At 44.6% G+C, this 18,261-nt stretch overlaps 1 protein-coding gene across 2 annotated transcripts in view; it reads left to right on the top strand.

The window, feature by feature from the left end:
* The first annotated feature begins 10,439 nt into the window (after positions 1–10,439).
* TRIM24 (tripartite motif containing 24) overlaps positions 10,440–18,261 on the top strand; it is a 67,447-nt gene continuing 59,625 nt past the window's right edge. The window contains exon 1 of one of the 2 annotated variants that reach the window (XM_052790349.1): positions 10,440–10,916. In XM_052790349.1, coding sequence (XP_052646309.1) covers positions 10,526–10,916 — 391 coding nt within the window. In that variant the 5' untranslated portion in view covers positions 10,440–10,525. The remainder of the gene's footprint in view (positions 10,917–18,261) is intronic. The other variant, XM_052790350.1, reaches the window with a different exon arrangement.

An 18,261-nucleotide genomic window follows, 5' to 3' on the forward strand; every position in this document is an offset into this window, starting at 1 on the left:
CAATCTCTGTAAGACTAATAACTTGGAATAACTTTGTTTTGGTCGATTTCTGAAATGAAAATTATGTCATTAGCTGTGAGTTGTCTCCCAAGACAAAAATGCACCCAATTATGACTTGAAACCAAGAAACAATTTGCAATATTCTCCTTATTTTAATCTGTTACTGGATGACAATAATGAAAAATTAGAAATTACTTCCGAGTTCAAACTTCATTTTAACATTTAGGATATCTGCCTGATGCACATTTTATATGACTTCCAATTACAACAATCTGTGAAACATCTCAGTCTTCGAGGTCCCTCACAACATGCTTGTGGGACAGGAAAATGCAATTTTTGTGCAAATTCAAACAGAGCTATAGACTCAGTAATTTTCCCAGGGAAGTATGTGATATATATAAAAAAAAGTCAATCCAGTTGTCTTTAATCCCAGAGTATGTCTCTAACGGATGAACCATCACCCTTGATCCTTGCTGAAAAGTCAAATGATACCTTAAAAAAATACATTAGAATTCACGATACTGTAGATCACAAAGATATTCCTTTGGGGTATGGCTTATTTGAGAAGAAGTAAAAGAAATAAATTAGGCATTTAGTTAGTTACAAATTGCCCACAGTTCTACAGAGTTGTGAAAAAAACAAATCTGGAGTGCTGCATTGCACAACTTCATAATGCTGCCGTTAGATCTTCCCTTGTATTTACAGACTGGTTTATTTTAAAATCTATTCAAGCATTGGAAAATTATAAATATGCAGCTCCACAGATCTGGAGGTCAGATTTCTGTGACTGTAATACATAGCTTCTGCTTATAAAGCTCTCCAATTTAGGGTCAAACTCTGCTTGCTTTACTCAGGTTTGATTTAGGATGGAAATACACGTGAGTGAAGGAGCAGGTTTTGTCACAGTATTATATGGCTGCGCAGTGCTGACACTGCTCCAAATAGAAACAATAATATGCACTAAGGTACTAATCTAAGAGGGGCAGAATATGACAGTGTTTGGTAGCAACATTTCTGAGAGGTGTAACAGCGCTTGCATGGTTTCATAGGAAATATAACTGAATCCTGATATATGACCCGTTTTCTCTCCTTACCAGTACTTCTGAAGGTTCATACCAATGCAGTTGAAGCCTCATTTTGACTCTTCTATTGATATTATAAATTTTAAATAAAGCAAGTCAACAGATACAAAAGCTGGTATCAGCCTTAACCTCTTCAATTTTGCCTGTATGCCAGCATGCAGTATTTTGGCCTATGCAAACCTCAAGTCCTACTGTTCGCTACACCAGTGTAAAGGAGCAGAAAGAAAAAATTTTAGCATGTAAACTTTCCTATCAAATCTGCCAGAGGGAGAGAGAACGGCCTGCCCCAAAGTCACGTAACACCCTAACTCAATCATCATCCATTGATCCATGTGAACCACAGGCCTCTGATCTTATGGCTAATCTATCTTTAGCCTGTCGGTACTGAAGGAGTTGGTTGGGATACTGCAGGTCCCTCCAGCAATGGCCACCCTGTTGGGGTATTTATGAGAGAGAGACTGGATGGGACCAACAGCCATAGGTGTGCATCTCAGCTCATAATAATTAGAGGAATATTTCTGTCACCTTATGTATTCTTTTTTCATTTGTAAAATACTGTTCCTGATCATAAATATAATTAACAATCACCCCTTTATTTTAAAGCAAGAGGAGAGTATGCCTGGGAAGCTGAAACATAGGCACCAGGGTATCAATGATCTGTAACTCTGTTGTGATGGGACAGTAGAGTTGCTCCTGGCATAGTCATTGACTTTTAAAGATTGTCTTTCCAGCAGTCATCAGAAGGAAGATAACCCCCTGCCCCACCAAAAAACTGGAACACAAACAAGTCTTATTTGTCATTTAGCAATGCTACATTCTTGTAGGCCATGACTGAACATTTGAACAGCTAAGGTGGCATGACTTTGTCTCTGGCACTGTTGCTAAAACAGTTGTATGTCAAACCGTAAACCCAGGAAGGAATTTCTCCATAGCTGTGTGATGGTCTGACAAATCATAGCCAATGTCTCAAACATTCGTTAAAGAACTTTAGTGGAAGAAGACGGCCTCTGTAAAAGCGCTGGAGTTGTGTGAACAGGAAAATGCTGCTGGAGGAAAGGGCCCCATGGAGGGTGGGACCGCGCTTCGCCAAAGCCACAGATCCTTATCTTAAGTGACCATGAGAAGAAGCACAACTGTATGCGCCAGAAGGAAAGCTCAGACAGTGGTCATGCCTGCAGGGAGGGAGAAGCAACTCCCCGATGACTCCCCAAGCCCACCAACCCATTTCCAGAGAATCCTGGGAACGTGAACTGCGCATGTCGAGACCTCCAACTCATTTCTGGAACACTCCTGAGCTCACACTGTTCTTGCTCAATGATGGCAAACCCCCACCTACAGGGCTGGACCCTTTAGGTGTAAAAGAAGGGAGGACGAGTTCTCGGGGCACCCTCTGGAACTGGATCCCCAGACTGGCTGGACCAATGCTAGACCCAGGACTGGTGAAATCCTTTTCTTCTCTCTTTCTTCCTCTCTCCTTCTCCCCCTGCTCCCCTCTCTCCCCCCCACAGTCCCTACACGTCATCGTTTTAAACAGAAACCGTTGACCAAGTCTGGGACTAGGAGTGGATCCAGCCGCCCCAGGCTCCTCCTTGAGAAGGAGTCTAGAAAGCAAGGGGGTCCGTTCTGAACCTCATGACTCAACGGGAGGGCTCTCCTTATTTTCTTCTCTGAATTGATCCCCAAATAAGTAAGGCTTACATATGGTTAGCATGTGTCGTACAGTTTACTGACATAGTTTCATGTTCCTTTTTCCATTTCTTTTTCTATACCTCCCTTCTCCTTTCAAATAGCGGCTTAATGACATGATGCAAGGTTCATATTGATAAGTTCACTTGTACTTGGGCAAGGTTAGCTTGGTTGAATAAATGTTGATTGTTGTTGAACTCCCCTGATGTCGTTTCACCTCAATTCTGACAAAGGAAATCCATGAATCCGAGTCTCTCCAACCTTGGGAAGCGACAAGCTTGAAATTGCATGTGGAAAAGCAAAGGCAAAATGAACTTTGCCTATCTCACACCCTCCTTCCCCAGATGCTAACCAAACACAAAGACTTTGAGAAGGAAATGCTCTTAGATGTTCAGTATTTGCCTAGATCCATAAATGCCTTGTGCTAATTGAGAGTAAAATGTGTGGGGTTTAGATATTGTCTATCTAAAGTTCTTATATGTATAATCTACTCCCTTTATTTTCATTATCATATAATCCCCTAAGAATTAATACCATAAATAGTGATGACAGAATGAAAAAATTGGAGAGGCTTGTGGTATCTCATGCCTTCAGTCTTGGTGCTTAAACAAGTCAGAGTGTCCTGTGTCCCATCACAAAGAAGGCTTTCAGGGCTGAGAGGTCAGGTGAGAGCCTTGAACTTTGTGTGCAACAGTCTTGATGTCTGTCCAGACACAGATGGCCGGAGTGCTCGAAGGTGTTATTCCAGGTAATGCAGTCCTGTGTCTATCCACTGTGGCTTTTAGCCAGGATTGTGAATTTTTTATCCTCTATTTCATTGTCCCACCCTCTATTCAGGGCTGTTCAGAGAAGCTGCATAATAAAACAAAGGAGTTGGTTTGAGTCCAGCTGGTCCTGGTGCCTGCTGTCCAATGTGGGTTTGGTTTAGTTGTATGGACGAGACTTGGGACACAATGAGAGGGAAACTCTAAATAGCTCAGAGGCTTTTTAAGAGGTGAACATTTTATTTACTAGCTAATTGCTACTGCAAATAAAAATTTCAGTAACCAAGATAAGGTTAGTTATATCTTTCTGCTAGGAAATTTATAGCATGCTCCTTTGGCCTAAATTGATGGATTCTGAATTTTCTAATAAGCTTTGCTTCATTGAAAACCAACTCTGTAAAAGCAGCAAAGTGTAAAAGCAAACCAACCCTTCTTATTTTCCCTGTATGTGTATTCAGAATCCTATCTCCAAACAACCTTAGAGAAAGTTTTCATTGCTGGTTTTTTTCTTGTTAGTTCAGCATAGCCAACAGTAAAGGCCTTGTTTACATTAAGCAAATGTGCAATGATGCAGCAAAATCAATTTAGTCACACTGATGCAAATCCCTCATACAGATGTAATGCCTATGTGCAAAGTAGGGCATTTCTGAATATACACAATATTAAAAATGAAGTGAGAGAGATTCTATTCTTCCCAGCTGATTCCTTAATGTGATTCATATAGATGCCCCTGAAAGCCTAAGTTGAAAGAAAGGGACTTTCTGGTCAAAAATAAGGGTTCATTAAGAGTACCGTTGATCATGAAGGAATATCATGACCTTTAGATTGCAAGTTGCAGTAGCTTTACAGATAGATTAACACCCTTTACGCTTAAACTGAGCATATCTGACCTTAAAATCATTGGGAAAATAAATAAGTGATTGCATAACTCCATTTTACTGTTACTTTTCAGAACAGAAGTGAAAATGAATGTATTTTTGGTCCTGGCCTGTTCTTAGTAATTTAATGTGATCTGTTGTCAACAAGAAGGAAAATAAACCTCTGACACTCAGTAAGAATAAGAAGAGAACAAAATGTACCTTACTGTGGGTATTCAGCCAAAGATCTATGGGCAAAAAATGGCACAGCCTGTGAAGGCATTACTGAAAACCAGGTGGGGTCAGCAAGTGAGGTGACAGTAGGAATACCAGTAATGAGATAATGACCATTTTCTTTTGCAGTCTGCAGAGGTTTGGGGATTTTTTTTTTTTTTTAGTTTTTGTTTTTTTAATAAAAATGCTTCAGAAAATTGTGACGTTGGACTAAAAGTTATGGTCATTTGGTAGATGTCTTTTAGACATCTTTTGGGAAAAAAAAGATTCCAAATACTTTATGTTGCAGTATAACGTGTATTTGACACAGTGATAAATGAAAGACCAAAATCCAAACAAAATATTGTTATTGAAAACATAGTTTTTAATCAAATCCAGACTATGTCTCAAAAGCTTTTCTTTACAAAGTACTTTAAAATTGGGGAAACTTTTTCCTAATCTGAATGGAAGCACATTCTGAAACCTGGGAATCTTTTGTTAAATGAAATTTTGATTCTCCTTACAGCTGAAGACTCACACTAGGGAAGTGAAAAAAGATGTCACAAGGGACTTCCTTTCCATGTGCATTCACCTATTACCATCGCTACTGATGCTGAAAGCGACTGTTAAAGCAACATTTTTTTCCTCCCCCACCCTCCCTGAAAAAGAAAAAGTACTTCAGAAAGTCCCTTTTCACGAATGAAGTCAGGGCAGAATCTCATCCTGGTGGGTTACAGTCTCCCAATGGAGCCAGGTCACTTGAGAAACACTGTTCTGTTGGTCCAAATTCTCTTTGGACCTTCCCAGAAACATACATTAACAGGAGTTTGCAATGCTTCATTTTTTCTAACAGCACTAATGCTAACAAGAACCCGAGTAGGAAACCCTCATCAGATAAAGAGACAGGGGCAAGAGAAGTGCTTAGGCAGGTAGGGAGCTAAGCACTCAATTATTACTGAATTTCAAATCCACAGGCACTACAGCTATACCCCCTACCTTATAATTCCTGAGATTACTGAGATTTATCAACAGAAGCTGTGGCCCCCACTGGATAATTCCCGAGTTCCTTGAAATGAGTCTAATACCCAACAGGGTTACTTGTGCTGCTGCAGAAAGATATTTCTGGCCTTCTACGTGTCAGAAAAGAAACTGGATGTGACAGATTTGGAGCTGCCCTGTGATAATTTAGGAATATGGTCTGTTGGCCTGATTATTTGGATGAATGTCTGAGTTTAACTCATCAGGGGCTGGCTTGCAACTGCACTCTTAAATTATTGCTGGGCTGGTCTGTACTTGCAACCCTGGGATGCCCCACTTCCATTGAGGCTGCACAGCCAGGGAGCATGGGGACTTGGAAGGGGGAAGAGATGCAGTTTTGAACCGCAGCACCTCTGCACGGGCAGTCCTAGCATCCTGCTCATCCCTAGGAGAGACGTAGGTCTCCAAAGGTCCATTAGGGATTAGAGATGGGACCTGTAACTGTTTGATAAAACATTGCATTGTTAGAGGACATTAACTGGGATGTGTTCATGTTTAGCCATACTGATTCCATGTGTTTGTGGAATTTTCTGTGGAAGTGAAGGTTAACCCTAAAAAATACATTGTGGAAGAAAAAAGGTTTGTGAATACCACAGTCATTTTCAGCAGTTTTTATCTAATACTGGGCATTCAGAACCGGCATGTTGCCTCTCGCCTTAGGCAAGCCCCTTTTTCATGGAAGGGAACCTAATGGGATGACCCCAGGGTTAATTTACAAAAGCACAGTGACTTCTCTGAATGTGAAACTAATGCGAAGCTGAGCAGTGGTGGTGTTATTCCATAGTTTACAGTGGAGGCATGTTGGGTGGAGCACTGGAAGCACTACAGGGCAGCTGGCCCACTCCAGGGTGTTGGACCCAGCCTCATCTGTGGTGAGCTTCCAGCTGAGACCAAGCTGGTCAAGTGAATCTCTTCTCAATTGTGAAAGAAGAGTGCCAGTGGTTATTTGCCAGGTGTCGAAGAAATATTTGACTTGGGTAAATAGCATATATAATAGGACACAAAGAAGGTTTCTAAGAAACCATCCCTCAGTTTGGAAGAAAAGATTTTGTGTGTGTGTGTGTGTATCTTGGGTGAGTGAAGTATAGAAAACAGAAAGTTGAAAATCCTAAGAAAATTACCCGAACCAGGTTCCTCTCACTCTCTCCTGGCTGAGAGGACAAGCAGGTAGTTTATTATAGCTTTATAGGTTCTTGATTGCAGAGTTCAAAAAGGCAGCCTACAGGCCTAAGCCATATTCTAGGTTAGTTCCTAATTCAGCCTTCATAGCTAGGGAGGCACTATGTTCATTCACTGCTTATTCCAGCTGTTCTGGTATGTAAAGTTCTCCTTCTTCACTGTTGCTGGAAAGGTTAATATATTACAGCTCCCTAACTGTGAATTTCTAATGGACTCATCTTGTTCCCCGTGAACATGTTTTATATTTTATGGATTTCACTCAACAGCAAAAGCAACCATATATTAAGACATTCATTTGTCAAGAGAAGTCAGACTAGAAAATGCTGTATATTCTGGGGCAGATCCTCCCAGTGACTGCTTCACGTTGCTGGTAGTGGAGTCTGGCCGAAAAGCTACTATATCCACCTCTTGGATGACCACAGTGGCAAAAGCATTTTTTAATGATACAGATGGAGCGCTGAGTCTCCTCCACCACTTCCTTCAATGTTGCCACATAAAGGACAAAACTGAGCTGTCCAGATCACACTGCAAGCCCCATGGCTTTGTTTTGGTCTATGAAAAGACTTTGGAAAGAGACTGTTTAGTGTCATATGGCTGTCTGAGGACGAGGAAATGTACATGCCGATGTTTAGAGATAATCTGGGAAGGGTTGCGTTTTGTAAGGCCAAGTGACTGACTACTAGAAAATCTAGAAATACAGGGAGGAGACAAACTGAACCAGAGACAAAAGGAAGAAATCAGAGCCAGCAAGTAAATTCTGAGTGCAAGGAACTCCTAGTTACGAGCCCTCCACTGAGAAGATCTCCTGGGTAGTCAGCAGCCATTTCCTTCTGCAGCTGAAGTTTCTGAATGGTAACTTTTTGTGGAGTATGTTGCAGGAATCTAGATTACAAATGGCAAAAGTCTTGATTACAAATGGCAAAGGTCTAGATTGTGGTCACAAAGTGTATATCTAAACAGAAGGCAAAATGCTGGAGGAATACTGGTTCTGGAGTTTGCTTTAATTGGGATGTCCAGAAGAAGCAGAGGATTTAATGAAACATATTATGGACAGAAGTAACAAGTAGCATAGCAAGCTCTTAAGCTCTTCTGTGAGCATGGAAGAGGGAGGAGAGATGAAGTAATCATCTCAGCTGCTGGTTGTTTCCTGCAGCTAGTCAACATTATTTCCATGCTTTCTAAGCTGACTCTATCAACTTGTCACCATCTTCATTTTTTCTCCATTGGTTTTGTCTCATCCCAGTGAAACACTGGAGGACCCAACAAGTCATAGCCTGTGTCTGACAGAAATTAGACAAAACCAGCAGCTGTTTTCAGACTGAAGACAGTACAGCACATATTGCCCTGTGGTGGGTTTGTCTACACCTTTTACAAGTAACCCCAAGCCAGCTCTGCCTTGGTTCCCTGTTGGCCAGATGCAGTGTAGCTCTGGTCCAAAAGCAGTGCACCTAGATGAGTATAATGGGGTGTAGCATCTTTCATCGATTTTTTTCCACATTTTGTCTGAGGAATGCAGTTACACTTAAAAGCTTTTTCATTCACTCTCATCTTCTCATACTGCATGGCTGGGATGGTTATTTCTGTTCCTCCCTAATGCTTTTTGCTCCTCTCCCGAGTACTCCTAATCTGATGCCACCACTAACAGGATGAGAGCAGGGCTCTACATTCAAATACAAATCATAAAAGTTCAAACATTTATTTTAAATCAGATGTTGTTCAGATGCCATGCGACTACAGATTTTACAGCACAGTTTGTGTGAGCTTTGCAAACATTTCAAGCAAACAAACTTTGCAGAAAACATAATCGTATCATTTTACTAATCTCTGGGATACTGGCTCATGGGGATCATCATTTCCAACAAAGTGTCTGCTTAGATCCTTTGCAGAGTGATCTTTGTACCGTTTGATAATATCTCTATTTTCCTGTGTTGACACCTATTGGAGAAAGAGTTTATACTAGTTACAGAAACCATCTAGTTTGACTATCTTATGACTTGCTATCATCCCCCACAAATAGATTATTAATTGACTTTCCAATCATGTTTGCTATTAAAACTAATCAAACATAATTCAGTTATTGCCTGCTTCCCAACAGACCCATTCTAATGGCATTTTTGATACTTTTTCACAATCCGGAACCTGTACCATCATCCTTAGCTTTAATTCCCAAACCCATTTCATAATTAGCACTTACACGCTGTTAGCATGTTAGCTCCCATCACAAGGAATTGTTAGAACATCATTGTAGGGTGTTGGATGGCGAAGCTGTTGTGTGTGTGATCAGAGAAAGAGGATGACAGGGCTCTACCCTACCACTTGTTGAGTCTCAGCAAAGGGAGAGAGGCAGCTGGACTGGGAGGCAGGTGTGCTTCAGGTGACATTTTTCCCCTATGCATGGCAGGTCAAGGGTTGAGAAGGTATGGTTTGTCCCCTCTCTTGATCTTCTTAAGCAGGGAATGACATTTATCTCTTAACAGTTCCTCATTGTAAAGCCAAATCTGCTTTTTTTTTTACCCCCTGAAACAACCTGTAGTATTGTTCTCCTGTTATCATGGTAAATTATGGATGTGAGATGCTGAATCATGACAATGCTCCTGTAGGCAGTTGTTCTATGTGCTGAAGAAATTCGTCTTTTGTCATGCTCCTATTTATTACGGGTCTGATGTTAGGGTCTTGATGGGATTGCAAGGAAGCAGGATGTGCGCTGGCCGCTCTCGGATTTTAAGCGCAGTCATCTAGAATATTCTGAGGAGCCTGGATCAGTTTACCAATGTGACCAATGCGTAAGCAGCGTTTCATCTCTGCACGCGTACTTAAGTTAAAGCATTTGATCCAATTAAATGTCGCATCCAAGCCAGAAGTGTACTTTTCCATCGCACTTTTTTAATTTTACCGATTGCCAATTAGCTTCCGTCAGGTAACGTGCCCATGCACGGCAGCGTAGATGTGATCCACAGATCCGAACGTGGGCCAAAATTTACAGACGCCCACGCTTAGAGCGGGGGAGAAGGGCCGCCTCCTTAATGACCTCTCAAAGGGGTGAAGGCCTCACGCCAGCGCCAGGCTGCCCACGTGCCGCTGCCACGGCCGGGGCCTTCCACCCAGACGAGAGGGCGGCCATTTGGGCAGGAGCTGAGAGGACCACGGGCTCCAGCGGGGCCCGTAGGAAGCCTTTAACGCAGCGTCTGCCGCCTGGTGGGGCGCCGGGCCCCGGGGAGGCGGCGGGGCTGCGCCGCCGGGCGACCGGCGGCCGACGGCGGCGGGAAGAGCCCCGCCCACCGCGCGGGGAGAAGGCGGGGCCTCTGGGGGCGGGGCCCCGCGGGGCGGGGCTTCCTCCGGCGGTCGGGCTGGTTCCTGTGGGGGCGGGGCGGGAGAAGCTCTCGCCGCACGTAGGCGGGGGCGTGGCCCCGGAGGGGGAGTGGCGCGGCGAGGCGGGGCGGGGCAGCGGGGCCGAGGCGGCGGGCGCGGCGGGGGGAGGGGCGGGGCCCGGCTTGGCGAGGGGCGGGGCCGCGGGCGGCCGTTGGCCGTGTCGCGCGGCGGGGCAGCCTCCTCCCGGGGCAGGCACACAAACACCGCGGCCCGCGCGGGGCGGGGGTCGGCGCGGCGGCGGCGCGGGCGGGCGGGCGGGCGGGCGGGCGGGAAGCGGCGGGGGCAGCGGGGCCGCCCCGCCTCCCTTCGGCGCTCCGGCGGCGGCCGGCGCAGGACAATGGAAGAGGCGGCAGCGGCGGTAGTAGCGGCGGCAGCAGCGGCGGCGGCGGGGGGGCCCTGCCCGGCGGATCGAACGGGGGCGGCGGCGCTGAGCGGGGAGAACGAGGCCGAGAGCCGGCAGGGCCCGGCGGAGCGCGGCGGGGAGGTGGCCCCGCTCAACCTGTTGGACACTTGCGGCGTGTGCGGGCAGCCCATCCAGAGCCGGCGGCCCAAGCTGCTGCCCTGCCTCCACTCGGTCTGCCTCCGCTGCCTGCCGCAGCCCGACCGCTACCTCATGCTGCCCCCCGCCATCCCCTCCTCGGCCGCCGGCACCCCGAAGGAGCTGCAGCCGCCGGCGCCCCCCTCCTCGCCCGTCTCTTCGCCGGCCTCACCCCTGCACTGCACGCCCGGTAAGTGGCCCTTCTGCCGACCACCCCTTCCCTCCCTCCGCCTGGCCCGCGGTCCCCGGGGCTGGGGGTGCAGTCCCCTCCGCTCCCCGAGGCCCGTGTGTCGCGACAGACGTGGGGGGCGGGGAGCTGTCGCGAGGGGAACTTGGGAAGCACCGGGTGCCGCGGGCGGGGTGCAGGTGCCCGGCCGCGGGGCTGCCGGGGGCACGGACCTGTCGGGGCGGTCGCTGCTCACCAGCGCCGGGGCTGCCGGCGGGATTGTGTTTGGTTTTTTTTTTTTTATTATTATTTTTAATTTTTTTTTTTTAAATTTCCCACCTCGAAAGGGAAGGCAGTAATTTTACTTTCCCAGGACTTCTCTGTGCCGATAGAGAGGAGCGGCGGGAGCCGTCCCCCTCCTCCCCGCCGCTGGGCTGGGAGGTGTGGGGTGCGGGGCCGGACCCGCCGCGGGGGCCGCAGCCGGCCCGGGCAGCTTCCCTCGGTGGGCGCCGGGGCGGGGGGTTTGCGCCCAGAAGGGCATGCTTTTGCCTCTCGCCGGCGGGAAACCTTAATATGGAGTGATAGGAAGGCAGAAAAAGGTAGCGAGAAAAGAAGACTTTTTTTTGGAGTGATGTTTGTAGGCTGGCAGCCCGGCGCTCACCTGGAGGGAAGCCCCGCAGGTGTCATCATTTCAGCCGGGCAGGGTGCGAGCACCCGGGCAGTAACAAGTGCGGACAGGCAATAATAACACTTGTCCACGTGATAGGCAGCCTGGATGGATCTGGTAATGCATTGATGGAAAACTTACTTGTGTAATTGTCGGGCTGAAGGGAGAATGCCACGAGGAAGTTCTGGTAAGCTCACATACTGATATAGTTGCTTATGTCAACGTGTTTAAAAAATGCATCTTGCTGCAGAAGATGGGGAACAAACTCCTGTGATCTGAAAGTGCTTTCCTAATGTTTTTTCTTTTTTCCCAGCCCTCTTGGGTCTAGCGGGTCACTTAATTTTGTTAAAGGCAACTTTGTCTTAGAAGAAGGTGCAAACAAGCATCCTCTAGTGGAAATGGGTAAAGATCCTGGAGAAGCTTGAATACAAAAGAGGAAGTGTGATGGAAACTGAGCCTCTCTATAGGTGTTAGTGGAGGTTGTGCTTATTGGGATGTGTAGCGGGGGCTCAAGTGAAAAGTTGTACATGAACTCCAGATTGGCCGTTCTTAAGCAAGTATGGGCCGTTGTCCTTTAAGCGCATTCAGGAAGCCGTCACCACGCTGCCAGCGGTTCTGACCAGAAAGATTACAACTTGAATATGCAAAATGTTTGCAGTAACTCATATTGGAACTTGTAGTGGAACACCCTCATGAGAGAAAGGAATATTTGTGACAATTGGAGAGACAGCCTTGCTTCAGAATATCTGAGGAAGTCCTGAGTATGTTATTAACACGATATGCTGAGCCTCTTCATCTACATGAATGTCTGTGTTAGTGTATTCATTCAGTCTTTAATTGTAGCATGTAATTGGTGTATTAGTCAGACTGCCTAGTCAGAAGTTCCAGAATGGGAAAATCAGTGAGACCCAAAGCCAGTATATTTAAGCTTGGCTGATCCAGGACCTGTTAGTGCTCATGCGTCTTACGAGTAGAACCGTGAAGTTCTGCATGGGAGGAACAGAAAAAGCACACGCTTTTGGTGTATGATGAGGTATTTCAAGATGAGGTACTTGGAAACGAGAAAGAGGGCAGAGACGCAGCTCACTCAGGGGTTGCAACACAGGCTGAGAGACAATATAATCATCATCTTATGAGTTTTGAGGTCATGAACAGCATAGCTTAATTCCCAGATGTTCTATTTAAACATAGCAGAAGGGGTCTGTAGTTGAGTAAGAAGTGAGATGCATCTTAAGAATGAAAAGATTAGTGCTATTCAAACATCTGCTTGAGTGGACAAATGATAAATGAAATAATGAATCGTAGCAACAGCAAATGTGTAGCTCTATTCCCTCCTTTTGACTATGTGAGTTGGTTCTGTATGAATGAATGATACAGCATATATTCCTCCTTATTCTACAAATTTACACACATACTGTTTTTTGGTGACATTATTTTTACCCTGTTGACTTTTCTTTCAAGTTATTTTCATGCTTCCGCACTACTATTCATTGTCCAATAGGAAGAAGAAACTTGTACAGAACTCGCACTCTCCTTGATGCATTCTTTACATCTTTTCTTGTCATGGTTTTGGCCCAGTGAAAATGACAATGGCTGTACACTAGCTACCTAAGACCTAACTTGATGATGTGCATTGGCTGCTTTCTGTTTTCCAACCGATATAAAAAAAAAGTTGTAAACTTAAGTTAGGATTGAAAAAAAATAGCGTCAGTGTCTAAAGCTGATTAGCTTGAGGAAAAATGTTATGGTTGGAGGAGTTCTTAAATTCTCGGAAGATGGGAGGAAGGACAAAATAGTGCAAATCTGTCACCTCTTCTGGTAATATGTTGTGCAAAATGTTTGAGGAGTGACCTGAAGAAATAAACCAAAGAGTATAAGCTTAGAAAGTTGGATGGTAAATGCCTCTTATGATGTACCTTGAGATTACCATGAGTAAACTGAAAAAATAAACAGCAAGGAAGCTATCTGTGCTGGAAGGAATGTCCTAGGCAAGGAACACAATAGAAGTACAAACTATGAAAAGCTCCTGAAAGATAAGCAGACTTACTGCTTATGCACGTCTGCTGAGCGCTAAGATGTTGTGCAAAGAGAAGCCCAAAGAAAGATGGGTAGAAGGGAGTCTGTCCTGAACAAAGGAGAGGAAGAGGATGTGATTTGAAAAGTGCTTCACTGAGCCAGCCTTGAGATGGAATGTGTGCTAATATCCAAATTAGTTGAGAAACAGGTAGTTAAAGAGGAACCGAGTTTCAAGTATAATCTGGATGCGCTTTTTGTCTTCAGAAAACTGTTACCAAGCGGAAACAGTCCTTCACTTTTCTAGAATAACGCGTACCTTCAACTTCCAACATGTAGACAAGTTTACTTGGGAGAATGTTGGCTCTCTTTCTGTAATGATACTAACAGCTAATAAAGGAGTGCTGTGAAAAAAAAATTCAAACTCAAGGATCTAGAGTGAATTAAGTATTCTAGTGTTGCTCACTTGAATACGAGGTTCAGCATGGATAATGGCGAAGACAAGTGTCAAGACATGCGGAGGAGTTTCCTGTGGTGGATGTTAATCAGTATTCCTCCTGCAAAGGTAGGCTGGTGGCAAGGCCAATTAGCATGGATATACTCTATATTGCTACATGCTTTCAGTTTTAAAATAAAAATTTCTATAGAAAAGAAAACCTGTGGTTTCTGATCTCTGTACCGTTGCTGAAGTTTAAGGTGTTGCAGAATCATCTGTGTGTCAAACTTCAATGGTCTCGGCACTGGAGAACTCGCTGCTTGTTTTCTGAATGTCCAATGGCAGCTTATTTGATGTAGGTGATATTTTTGTTGTTGCATTGCCAAAAAATGGGTCGCCACACACAGAACGTTGCAAACTGTGGGCAATGCTGCAAGAGTGCGTCTGTAAATGTGATGCTAGCTTGTGAGCAAATGTCTACAGACACTGCTACTAAGTATCTTGGTTAACTTAACCTGTGTTTTCTTTTTGTTTCTCAAATGGCCATTCTTCACTATTTGTGCCAGTTATAACTGGTGCATACAAGAAGGCTGTTATTAGAAATCTGCCATTTGCCCAAATTTTGTGCTGGGTGGTGCTTCAATGACTAGTTGAGTAGTAGTCAGTACTTTAATTAAAGGACAGCATTGGTAATGTGGGGAATATCTGGACATGATAGTACTCTTGTGGAATTTTTAAATGTGAAAGAGGTACATGAAAACTGCGAAGTTATAGATTGAGAGTCTCTTCCTTTTCAGAACTATTTAAGTTGCAAACATCCTTGTTTGTTCTTTATCATCAATCTGTGCATGATATAGATTGGGAACTGGTGTGGGGAAAAATTTGTGAATGGAAATGCATAGCAAAGTTTATGCAGGTATCATGATTAAATCTTACTAGTGTCAATACCAAAAGTAGAGGGAATTTTTTTTTTTCTGTTTTATCTGTAGACAGGCCTACTAGCAAACAAATCCGTATGAAGCTGTTAAAAGCATGTAATGTTTGGACACTCCCAGGATATAAATTCTTGGGGAGTGTCCAGACTAACAACTCAAATACGTTCGATACTTGCTGTTAATTAAGGAATAAATACTTCAGAGTTACTAAACAAGGACTTCAGTGGTGTTCATGTTTCATATTTCAGCTTATTAATGCCCAGAAATATTTGTTTACCAACACAATTTTGGAGGTATGTAAGGCATGGAATGAAGACCTAACCCTTGATATCCCCTCATCTATGCAGATGGCATCTGCTATTTTATCAGGTCCCACAGTCAGCCCTTATCCAGATAGCTTTAAACTCTTTCAGGCTAATCTTATCTTGATATCTGGACTTTCCCATGTCATCACTTCATTTGACCTTGAAAATACAGCTTTTGAAATTAACTTAAATTTTCTTATTTCTCTGTATGTAACGTGTTCTTTCCCCCTTTCAGTTTGATAATGATTAGGAACCTTATTAGTTAGTTTGAAGGATATAATAGCTTCATTTGAGCTTTCTTATGGTGAAGATCAATTTTTCTTCCAGGTGTTGGTAGTCTAAGAAGACTTAAGATTTTTTTAAATCTGCCTGCTATGTACGATTATTTCCCTTTCGTCTTCCATATTGCCACTTGCTTAAAGTGAGTTCTCTCCATCTCTGCCATTACAAAGAGTCCGTGTTTTATTTGTGTGGGTATATACTCACACTTGAACATACATAGTTGCACCTATGCATCCTTTCACAAGTCTTATTCTGCTGTGGTGCCATCAAGAACTGAATTGTTTAACCTGTAACAAACTTAAGAAGATTTAGGACTGCTGATATTTGAAAATAATATACATTACAGGAATATGTAGAGGAAAGATATGCCTAGTTTACATACTGTTTTTGATTTGTGCTCACTTTGAATTGAAAACTCCTGAAGCCCCAGTGATTGCATATGTGGAAAGTGTGAGAAATGCACTCACGCTGAATTTCCTGAATTTTACAAGTTTATTATAGAACAAAGGCAAACAGCGCTGGGCGCATGGTCAAAACCAGAGGCGCGCCGGTTATACCCAAACTTGCCTTTTTATACACTGTGTTTGTGGTATTTCAAAGGGGTTATTTTAATATTTCAGGTATCTATTAACATAACTCCACCCCAGACCACCCCCCCTTGCGCGCGTCTCTTGTGGTTCGGAGGGGCCTTCGGGGATCTGCAAGGGATGAAGTCAGTAGTCTTCCTCTGGCGGCCTTCGGAGATCTGCAAGGGATGAAGTCAGTAGTCTTCCTCTGGCTGCACTTTTCACCCTGTCGTTTTCCTCCAGTCACACTTTTTAATATTTTCACATTAAACTCCTGGTTTTCCTTTGTTCTTCTCGTATCTTTCATGTCAAATAATCTTTGACCCCCAAAATGCTGTTCTCATGCTAACAAATCACTCCTTATCTTCTTACTTGTGTTCTCAATTTTACTCGTCCTTGGGTCCATATGTCTGTTTTTCTATGTTTTCACAAATCTATCTATACATCCTTTAATTACTTGAGTTACAGGATGTCTTATCTCATCAAAAGAAACTACATATTCTGCTTGTGCCCGTTTATTGCCTACAAACTATAAAATACAATTGATGCCTGGAATATATTAACTACATATTTCCCATGGTAAGGCCTAATTTAGTGGCAGTGAGGCAAACATCCTTTCGGGATGTAGCTTATGCAGTAGTTAGGCAAATTTCGGTGTTCTCATTTTGCGAAAGCCAATATACATTTCACAAAAGCATTTAGCATTGTTACAGGTGAAATATAATGTTCTTGTTTTGATAGCCTGTAATGGACAAACCTCTTGGCTAAAAAGTAATGAAACTAGTAAAAACTTAAAATATTAATGAGTGAACTATCTAGAGAAGGTTCTTATTTTTCTAATTACAATGCCCTTTTAGAAAAAGGTATGCTCTCAATATATGTGATGGGATATGATATTAATTGTACAGGTGTAATTTGAAGTAGAGGATATATTTGCCAAAAATTCCTGCATTCTTTTCTACCAGGAATTCCACAAAAATCTGGAGACATACCTATGCAGCCTTCATTAAGGTGGACAACTACATGATGCTGAAAGAAGCTTTAAATCATGCTTGCTCCAATATATGATTAATATAAGCATATAATATATGTTTATTATCTTATGTATGTCTACGGAACAGTATTTTGAGGGTAGGTTAGATCCTGTTTTGGGTTTGTGTGGCAGGGTTTTGGTAGCAGGGGAGGGGCCGCAGGGGTGTCTCCTGTGAGAAGCTGCTAGAAGCTTCCCTGGCTCCAAGCTGGACCTGCCGCTGGCCCAGGCCGAGCCCATCAGCGATGGTGGTAACACCTGTGGGAGAACAGATTTAAGAGGGGAACCTGCAGCGAGTAGGGGGACTGGAATGGGAGAGGAACCCCTCTGCAGATCCCGAGTCAGTGAAGAAGGAGGGGAGGAGGTGTGCCGGAGGAGGGGATGCCCCCGCAGCCCGTGGTGAGGCGGCAGGCTGTCCCCCCCCAGCCCACGGAGGGGAGCGGGGGAGCAGATGCCCACCTGCAGCCCGGGGAGAGAGGAGCCCATGACGGAGCAGGGGGTGGATGCCCCCCAAGATGGCCGCCACTACATGGGGAAGCCCGCACTGGAGCAGTCTGTGACTGAAGGACTGTGGCCTGCGGAAAGGACCCACGCTGGAGCAGTTCGTGAAGAACTGCAGCCCGTGGGAAGGACCCACATTGGAGAAGTTTGTGGAGGACTGTCTCCTGTGGGAGGGACCCCATGGTGGAGCAGGGGACGAGTGAGGAGTCCTCCCCCTGAGGAGGAAGGAGCGGCAGAGACAAGGTGTGAGGAACTGACCCCAACCCCCGTTCCCCGTCCCCCTGCGCCGCTGAGGGGAGGAGGGAGAGAGAACTGGGAGTGGAGTTGCGCCGGGAAGGAGGGAGGGGTGGGGGGGGAAGGTGTTTTAAGATTTGGGTTTATTTCTCATTATCCTTGTTTTGATTTGATTTGTAGTAAATTGATTTTGTTTTTTCTCCGAGTTGAGTCTGTTTTTTGCCCATGACCATAAGTGGTGAGTGATCCTTCCCTGTCCTTGTCTTGACCCATGAGTGCTGCTTTATATTTTTCTCTTCCTCATCCTACTGGGGCTGGGGCAACAGGAGTGAGCGAGTGGCTTCGTGATGCTTTGTTACCAGCTGGGCTTAAACTACAGCAGATGCATTGACATTCTTGC

The sequence above is a fragment of the Harpia harpyja genome, chromosome 6 (assembly GCF_026419915.1).
Source record: "Harpia harpyja isolate bHarHar1 chromosome 6, bHarHar1 primary haplotype, whole genome shotgun sequence".
NCBI classification, from domain to species: Eukaryota; Metazoa; Chordata; class Aves; order Accipitriformes; family Accipitridae; genus Harpia; species Harpia harpyja.